Source organism: Alexandromys fortis, unplaced genomic scaffold (assembly GCF_014885135.2).
Source record: "Alexandromys fortis isolate MF-2015 unplaced genomic scaffold, M_Fortis_MF-2015_v1.1 scaffold_48, whole genome shotgun sequence".
NCBI lineage: Eukaryota > Metazoa > Chordata > Mammalia > Rodentia > Cricetidae > Alexandromys > Alexandromys fortis.
In genome coordinates, this window is record NW_026067947.1 from 11,866,640 (window position 1) to 11,876,639 (window position 10,000).

General features: G+C 43.4%; 1 protein-coding gene across 1 annotated transcript in view; it reads right to left on the minus strand.

The window, feature by feature from the left end:
• Sumf1 (sulfatase modifying factor 1) overlaps window positions 1-10,000 on the minus strand; it is a 94,797-nt gene that overhangs the window by 67,066 nt on the left and 17,731 nt on the right. Inside the window, exon 3 of the mRNA XM_050149402.1 lies at window positions 7,938-8,012. Coding sequence (XP_050005359.1) covers window positions 7,938-8,012 — 75 coding nt within the window. The remainder of the gene's footprint in view (window positions 1-7,937; window positions 8,013-10,000) is intronic.

Below are 10,000 nucleotides of genomic sequence, written 5' to 3' on the forward strand. Positions count from 1 at the left end.
TCCTGAGATCAGTCCCCCCTCAACCTGCAGGGGTATGTTCAAACATTCTCTCACCCAGACTTTCCAGGATCAATAACTGGGAAATTCCTCAAACCACTGACAAGCATTGCTGGAAAGCACAGAAAGCAGCTGGAACGGGAAGAAACAGCGTCCACTACAGCGACCTGAGTGTGACAACACACAACGAGCGTGGAAGGACTGGAACTCTTACTGTACAAACTTGACACTGGCCCCACCAGGCTTCCCTTCCTGCACAGAACCTCTAACTAAGGAGAAATCCTACAGGTAAAAACTCACATGACCAAAACAGGATGACAAGAGGGAGAAAGGGCAAGGAGGTGCTGAGCAAATCTGCAGAGCTACTTGTTGCGGGAGGTCCTTCCGCCCCTCCAACCAATAGCTGCTGTGATACCAGCCCATTGGGGCGTGGTCTCTCTCCCTTTAAAAAAGCGGCTACTTCCTCTGCTCACTCTCTTCACTTCCTGCTCCGCCGGAGACTAGACTCCCTTCCTGGTTGTGCAGATGGCTGTTGTCTGAGACGGTGATCTGTAAGTTTTCCCCTTTAAATAAATAACACCCTATTAATCATAACTCCAAACTGGTGTGGCCTTGTTCGTGACTTACACCTTCAGCTACTCTAGACCAGCTGACAATGAACAACAAAAGTGACTCAGGTTCAAATCCAACCAAAGTCACTGTAAGTACAAAAATAGGATGAAGAAACGGGACAGAAATAAAAGCCACCTGGAAGATGAATGCCTCCTTTTCCCACGGCTATAACAAAATACTGACTGCTGGGGAATAATTAAAGGAAACCAGTTTGGATTGGGAGTGTAGTTCTATGTCTGCCATGTAGGAAGTTCACTCCCATGTCACAAACGAAAAAGGGATGTTTACATAGTAATGATTCCACGCGTGCATGTCTACACCGAGACCAGAAGCAGGTGCTTTCCCACTTGCTTAACATCTTCTTTCAGATCCAGTTTCTCAGTGGCTTATCCATGTGGCTAGGGTGGCTGCCCAGCAAGCCCCAAGAGTCCTTCCGCCTGCTTCCCCACTTCTGGAATTATAGGTATGTACAACTGAAGCCAGCTTTTTCACACGGGGTCCGGGAATCCAACTTAGGTCTTCCTGCTTGCAGGCAAGCATTTTACTGACTGGGCCATCTCTCTGGCCCAGACTAGCTCCTTTACAACTCTTTCAAGAAAAGAATCAATCCCCTTGGTAGGCAGCATCCCCAGCATCCCCTAATTACCTCCTAATAGGAAAGGCTGAAGTTTATCTTAATAGTCTACTTAAATTCTACCACTTCTCCACACTACCATATTGCAACTAATCTTCTAGTACAATCGCATCTAAACCATAGGAGAACAATAGCTCCCATGTGAGCTCTTACACATGCTCCAGTGCTTTCCCACACACAGAGACAACACGCTCTTCCAAAATGAGGTAAATAATATTCATAAAATTATAGACAAAAGAGCAAGTCATAATTCATAAACATACAGTTGCTAAAGTCAATAAAGCACTATAAATTAAACAAAAAGTCATTTCACAAATATTACTTCAGAGACCCAACAGAAAAAAAACGAATAAAATTTTACCTTAAGGTAAAATAAAGACAAAGGTAATTCAAAAAACAAGTACTAAGCATGATCAGAAGGTATGCCGTGATAGTGCAGTGCTTGCTTAACAGCACAAGATTCTAGGCTTGACCTCACTACCACCCCCCAAAAAGTAAAATTATCTTACAAATAAAGGCTTGAAAAATGGGGAGGGAGCAGTAAAGGCACAGAAAAGCACAATAAAAACAAAAATAATAACAAATAAAAAGTTCGGATGTTTAACCCACAATGCTGAAAATACAGCTTGAAAAAGCAAACCTGCACCTGAAAATACTGACCCCCAGTGAGTCGTGCCACAACACACGTACAGAGCAAACAGCACACACTGAAAAGGAAAAAACACAAGAACGCTCAGGCAAAAACAATAAGCACTTTTCCAGGAAAAAGAAAACGTAGCACACTTTTCAACAGCAAGACTTTATTCCAAAAGAAAACAAAGTGTGTAAGACAGTCAAGAAAAACAAATGTGGACCAGACATTTCCTCTCCAGCAAAACTGACCTGAGAGTTTAGAAGTGCCTTAACAAGAAGCTGCTGCCAACAAACAGATATGAAGGAACACTGTTCCCACGGCCACTTCCTGAAGAAGCTAGCAGAGACTGAGCCTCATGAATCAGAAGGCTGAACACAAACTTCCTTTTAGAACTCAGTCTGAGGAGTTAAAAAGCAGAACGCACTCCATGTGGCAGAGTCCAGGTTTCAGTAACAACACAAAGTGGTCGGACTGTCTTAGAGCTGGGGGTGAAGAGGAAACCACAAGGCAGGATCTGAGTTTGCTTTAACCTGTTCTCAGTCATCACAGAGCTCGCGCTGGCACTGGTGTGTGATTCTGGATGAAGTCCTGAGTAGCTGTGGGCTAGACCCCTCTGCCCCTGTCCTGAGAAACAGGATATAATACAGAACAGGCTAAGTTAAAAACCCAGAAATGAAACTATCAACATGAAACTGTGCGGTATCTTATTTAAACTCTGCCTGTTGATGAGGCAATGCAGCGGCACTGAACACATACACACTCACACACACACACACACACACACACACACACACACACACACACACCTCTATTGAGGTGCAGTTGTGACGTGAACAAAGAACATTCTTCTAGTCTCTTTGGCTTGAACACTTGCTCCCCAGCTGGAAGCACTGTTTGGGAAGCTACTGAGCCTTTAGAAGGTAGAGGCCTGCTGGAGGAAGTACAACATGGGGGCAGGCTTTGAGGATTTTAGCCTGGTCCATGTATTTTCTCTCTGTTTCCTGAGTGTGATGCAGTGTGATCAGCCAGTTTCCTGCTCCCAGCCCACCATGCCATAAAGGACTCTTTCCTCTGAAACTTTAAGACAAAATAAAGTCTTTCTCCCCTAAGCTGCTTTTTGTTTGGGCATTCTGTCCCAGAAAGAAAAGAGAAACTAGTACAGAAACCAGGGCTTCTTCCAGCAAAGCTAATACTGGACTGGGGTGGGAGAGATGCTATCATCAGAAAAAGTAAAGAAGCCAGAAAGGACTCGTAGGCTCAGTTCAGAAGGACCCAGAACAAGGTTCCTTCATGGGCCAATGAAAACAACTTAAAATTAGACTGTGGGGAAGGTTGCCCAGCTCTAAAAATATACCAAACCAACTCTGAATTGTACACTTAAAAGGTGAATGGTATAATATATAAACTACATCTCAATGCAACTGTTTAAAGCAAGCGGAGGAAGAGGGAACGTAACGGGTCCTATGTGAACTTGAAAAGGCATCCTGTGCTCAAAAATAGCCATGTGGCCTTCAAAAAAGATCATGGTTCCAAGTGAATGAAATATATAACATGTTTAAATCCATGAACTCTTTAAAAATTTTAAGTATAGTACTTAGATAGATAGATAGATAGATAGATAGAGTTGCATCAAAATTATATAGAACTAAATACATATATGCACAATGAATACACATAAAATTGGTGCAATCAGCCAAAAAGGAGAGGTTGTATCACCTGTCACTTCTGGCTGTGAACTACAGTTAAACAGGATAACATTATCTGGTTCCTGTGTTATAATTATAGCACAGGAAACTCAGTGAGGACACACCCTCTTTTACAACTCCCTGTGAAAATATAACTATCTTTAAATATACATATATATAACTATCTTTAAAGGAAATTTGGTTTGAGGTGTCTTCTGTTTCTTTGTTTGAAGTGGGGTCTTATACAAACAAGGCTAGTCTTGAATTCACTATGTAGCCAAGATCAGCACTGATCTTCTGATGCTCCTGCCTCAACTTCCTAAGTGCAGAGATCACAAATGTCTGCTAACATGTCCAACTTTTAAAAAGAAAATTCTAATTAACAAGAAAAGTGCTTTCCTTTCTGTTTATCCTACACTGGGGCAATGGGAGCTCGAAAATCACCACACTGAAATATGGTAGGTTTGAACACCATGTGTAGTTGACACTTGTAAAAAGTAAGACAGGTAAAGACACTGAATAAAATAAATTGCATCAGATACTCCTGAAAACTCATACCCTGAAAAAAATAGTAAAATAAAAAGGAAGAAATAAAATAAAATTTTTATTCTTGTTATGGATTTCATTCACTTGGAATCATAATCCCTTTTGAAGGACACACTTTGCTATTTTTGAGCACAGGATGGCTTTTCAAGTTCATGATCTAGTGAAATAGACCAGCAGTAGAGAGCTTACCTAGCATGCCTGAGGCCCTCCATTCCATCCCAATCATCAGTCGTCAATCACAAACACACAAACACACACACACACATATACACACGAGCATGAACTACTGACCACACACCTACCTGGTGGTATGTGGGGGTTATATGAAGCTGGCTACCTTTGAAGAGTAATAAGCAACCAATTCACTTCTTTCCATGTTTTATTTTATGTGTGTGGATTTCTGTCTCCATGTATGTCTGTGCACTATGTGCATGCAGTGCTCTACTGGAGCCAGAAGAAGGCATCAGATCCCCTTGGACTAGAGTTATAGACAATTTTTTGTGGTTGTGCTGAGAATTGATCCTTGGTCCTCTAGAAGAGCAGTCAGTAATTTTAACCACTGAGCCACTTCTCTAATTCTCTATTTCTTTTGTTTGTTTGTTTGTTTTTTGAGAAAAGGTTTCTCTAAGTAGCCCTGGCTGTCCTGGAACTCTCTCAGTAGACCAGACTGTCCTTGAACTCACAGAGATCTGCCTGCCTCTGCCCCCTGAGTGTTTGGATTAAAGGTGTGCACCACCACGCCCAGCTTTTTACCTTTAAAGCTGGTAAAGGAGCAAGTATTTACCTACCATTCTTGTGTAACCTGTACCAATGATTAAGAAAACAGTTAGTGGAAGGAACTACCACTCTGTGAAAGGTTCTCCATCAATAAATTCAAAACAATTAGGATCCCATCATCCACACTCCCAATGAATTCCTGGACACAGCCACTAAGCACAGCATCAGCTGATGTGACTAAGAGGATGGAGAAGCAGACACTAGCTACTTTATGCTAGAGCAGTGGTTCTCAACTTCCCTAAAGCTGCTCCCTGTTAATACAATGCTTCATGTTGCAGTGACCCCACCATAAAATTATTTCATTACTACTTCATAACTGGAATTTTGCTACTGTTATGAATTGTAGTTATCAGATATGCATATCTGACATGTGACCCCTGTGGGGCTTGTGACCCACAGCTTGAGAATGTGACCCACACTGTGCTAGAGGAAGCCACCACTACGATATTCACGACACAGGTACACCATGAACTTGGTCACACTTTAGAGCTCAGCTACCATCTGCAGGGAATGCAGACCAGAGACAACAGGTGAACTGTATTGCAGCTGTCAATCAGTAATTCAGACTGCACAAATCTACAAGCTTAATGTTCTATGGTCTTCGGAGGGTAAAAGTTAATGAGAAGAGAAATGCAGGATGTGATGGAAAGCAGATTAGTAATGCCTTGGACAAGCATTTCTTTAAATGGTCGAGGTTCACCGTAGGGTATACCCCTAGTTGATGAGAGGAAAATGAAAGGCAAGAAAGAGCTCACTTTCCAAACCAGGTCAGGGGCTACTTTAGGAACACAATGGATGTGATCAGTGTGACACACACAGGGGGCGGCTGGGGCAGGTAGCAACTCTAATTCCTGATCTGCGTGATGGGGGCAAGTGTGCTCCACCTTAGGATAATGTAGTAACACAGTTAAATCAGGTGACTATCTGTATTTGTGTTTTACTGGACAACAAAAGAATAGGGAAATTCATACCACTAGAGCAAACTGGAATGAACAGAACACAATCCTGAAAACAAGCACATAAAAATAAATGCAGTTACTATATTTTTACCACCTGATACAGCTTCCGCAGGGTCCCTATGTTGTAAAGAAACTAACGTCAGGTGGCAAGGACATTCCAGAACTCAAATGAGCCCTTCTTTTGACTTGAGGCCTACAGATGCATGAAAGGTACTATGACTCCAGGTCACTCCCACTGGCTCATCTGCCTCCTTGAAGTCAACCTAAATTAATTTCACGGACATCTCAAATCCTACCTTACGGAAATGTGACGTCTAGTGAGTGGAGATAAGTCAGGCCAACAAAAGATGGGATAAAGCTCTCGCAGGCCATCAACAGACTTGCTCTACTCATCCAACCCTTTCAAAACAACCTTAAAAGGTTTGCTTTTCCATTATAAGCGTTTTAGCAGGGGGCCAAGCCTGCAGCCAGGTGAGAGGTGCTTGTCCTCATCCTAGCTACAAGCACACACACTTCACTCTGACTCAGGGCACCTCTGCAGCCTAGCAATGCTCCATGTCTGCCTTCACGCCTAATGCATTAGTAATTCCTAAGAGACACGACGCCCTGCATCTGAAAGGCAAATTACAGAAACAGGAACAGATGGGCTCCTTCATCTGAACCCCGTATCTTAAAACAGGAGCCACACCCGGAGCGGCTTGCCAGGTCGTCATCACTACCCTGAGCTGAACTCATTCCCATTAGAAAAAAAAATAGAGGCGGGGAATCAGATTGTATGAGAGGCAGTATTAACTGGCAATGAACAAACTGGAATTCAAAAGGATAATCACACCTTTTAAACATTTACTAAAAACAAACATGAAAAATGTCCTGACTCACCAGAATACAATTTTACAATTTGAGACCAAGACAATTTCATTCCCCCTACCCCAAGTTGTTCCACATTGGTTGGAACACAGAGAAAGCATGAGCCAGAGGGGTCCACTTCCTGATGCTGCTACTCCCAGGAAAGGACACAATGACACTAACACTTTAGGACGAAGTTCAGGCAGGACTTTTTTATTTTATTCTATGTGTGAAGGTGTCTGCCTGCCTGTAAGTCTGGGCACCCCAAGCATGCAGTGCCCGTGGAAGCTAAAAGAGGGCATTATACACCCTTAAACTGGAGTTTCATGTGGTTGTAAGCCTCCATGTGGGTATGGGAATAGAACATGGGTCCTCTCTAAGAGGAACCAGTGCTCTTAACTACTGAGCTATCTCTCTAGTCCCCAAGCATGAATTACTTAAAGGGAACTTGAATAAAAGAGGAAGATTGGGGTGAGATTTCTTCATCTTCACCCTCCATATCTGTCTTCCTTGCATTGTTAGACTCCTCCAAGGCCCACTCCCTCTGTCTCCTGCTCTGCGGTCTCTGTCTACCATGTTGTGAGAACGCTCAGCTTCCTAGCTAACCTCGCTCTTTCTCTTGTTTTTACATATTCATGAGACATAAATACAAACAAATATGTATAGACCTGCTCAACTGGTTGACACAAGAATTCCAAGTTCCTTCTGACACACAGTACTTATAGAAGCCTAGCAAATCATCTCCCTGTATTCTCTCTGTACAAGATGTATACCCCTTCTCTAAGGACTAGTTACAGCCCCCACTTTTTATGAACAACCCCAGCAAAACAACTCCTTCCATGGACACGACTTTGCATGGGGATTCATGAGTACTAACGAAGCTCTAGCTCCACACCAGCCCCTGCCAAGATCAAGACTTTGAAAACACAGTCTGCAACACTTACTTATCCTCCATTATAAAAAAGGCTTCCAGTAAAACACATCCAAAGCACAGATTGGATTCTACTTTGAAGCATAGCGTCACTCCAAGGCACAAACAAAAACTCAAAGCACACCAGAAGTTCCATCAGATGTCATCCTGGGCTTATATATTTTCAGCCACAGAAGGCACCCTGACCCATGGGCCTGTGACTCAGAGCACATCTACAGCAGCAGAATGGCTAGGCACCAGGAGGGAGAGGAAGGTCGTATTTGTAGTTCCTGGTGAGACCCAGAGAAATAAGAGAGCCTCTTTGAGAATTACTTACTGCCTGGTGGATGTGCGCCTTCACTTGCTCACTCAACATGCCTTCAAAGACAAAGGAGTCGCCAAACTTCTCTGCCTATAAGGAGGGTAAAAAAGAAAAAGCCAGAAAAGGTTAGAGTCACAGGCTTCAAGGGTGCCATTTTTTTCCCACAGTGCTACTATGGTAATTCTTCCCATCCAAGAGGACTCGGGCTTTCCCTATGACTTCCTGAACTACTCAGAAATGACTCAAAAGCATCCAATTTCCTGTCAAACAGGTTCATGTCACTTAGAAGACAGCTCTCACATGAGGCCTGGTTAGCTGATAGGACTGCAGACTAGAAGAGATTAGATTTTGAGAAGATGAATGCCCTGAGAAGAAACATATTTCTCCCGATATTGCAAATAACGCTGAGAAATGACAGAATTTAGTGTATATGATATTACACAAGCAAGCTGTTTGTCCACTTCCCTGCTCCTAAGACCTACCTTAAAGAATTAAATGGCACCGCTTGCTGATTCTCTGACACATCCATGTGTTTACAGTTGCCAAGGGACCAATCTAAGCATCAGGAGGAATCTGAACTTTAATCATTTTTTTGACAGTGCTATCACAAATCTTCATTAATATCTGCTCCAAGAGTGGGACCCTTGTACCTTTAGTGCCTGTGACTTTACTGCTCTACCTTACTTCTTACGTTGCCAACTGCTCTTACACATCCGTGAAACATAAGGACTCATCTCTCTGGGGCTCCCTAGGGCTCCTCGGAGTTCCCCAGAGCTCCCCAGAGCTCTGCGCCTACCTATGTGAACTTTTTATACTAGGCCAGCCACTCTGCAGCTTGTGCAGCTTCTTAAAACTCAGTCTGCATCTCTCTAGCCCCAGAGATTCTAATTACAGAAGCTGAAAGGAGGCCAAACAAGATGCCTTGTTAAGTCTGGGAGTTCTAGCACACCAAGCTCAAGAGAAACGCATGACTGGCTGTAAGCAGTCCCTTCTAGTCTTCTCGCTTTAACCATGACCAGTTCTTGGAATCGCCCTCCCAGTCTCCCCATCTAGGCCTGGCCTATTCTCAATAGATGAAGTTAACTGAGTCCTGAACCCTGCACATCAGGCCTTACAAGAGCCTCTAGTCTGTTTTTATTGATTAGATATGAATGTCTTCTTCACCTCTGACAGTATTTGTATGATCCTAGCAATACCACGATGCCTAAAAACTCAAGTCATTTATTCATTCAACATATGCGACACCTACCACATGCCTGGTCCAGGGCTAAATCAGGGATTACTGTTGTCAGTATTTCATAGTCATGGACTCTGTCCTTTTTTACATTTTTACCAACAGATATTAATTATATGTAATAAAGGATTTGATGATGGTATTTTCATACATGTAGAGAAAGCACTTGGATCCTATGCACTCATTATCTTCTCTTCTTCCCTTCCTCCTTTCTATAATCATCCTCTCCTTCCCAAATAGAGCCCTTTCTCCATCCCTGTCCCCATGTTGGGGAGGGGAATAGGTGTGTGTGTGGAGGGGGTGTATTCAAGTAGGTATGTGGGGGAGGTGTGGGGATGGGGTGGAAGTGGGGTGGGGGAACTGTGTGTGTGTTCCAGTGAGTTTAATTATGGGTGCTTACAGGAACTTGGGTAAAAGGTTATTTAGGAGCATGGGTACGTGCCCTTGGCTATACAAGGAAATTGTAGAAAATGGCTCTCCCTCTCCCAGTGAGCATGAACTGACTATAAATATTCAGGGAGGGATGGTCTCTGCTCTTAAGGGCTTAAATGTGAGGGCAGAGATAAAAGTCATGCTGGAAAAAATCATAAGAATAATTAATACTTAATTCTGCTTGTATAAGTTAAAACAGGGCCTCCGTCTGACTCCCTTCCCTCTCGGACCACATAACATCTCCCAGCCCAGCCTGTTCGGGCTCTAGGACCGAATCCGAATCGGCAGGGCAAACGGGAGGGTGCTAGCTCCTTTGTCCCCACTAGCCTGCCTGCAGCAAGCTAGGTAGGTCCTTTGTTTACAAGACACCTAGCAGCAAGGAGTTCCGGTCCAGGCACCTGGAGAGACATCA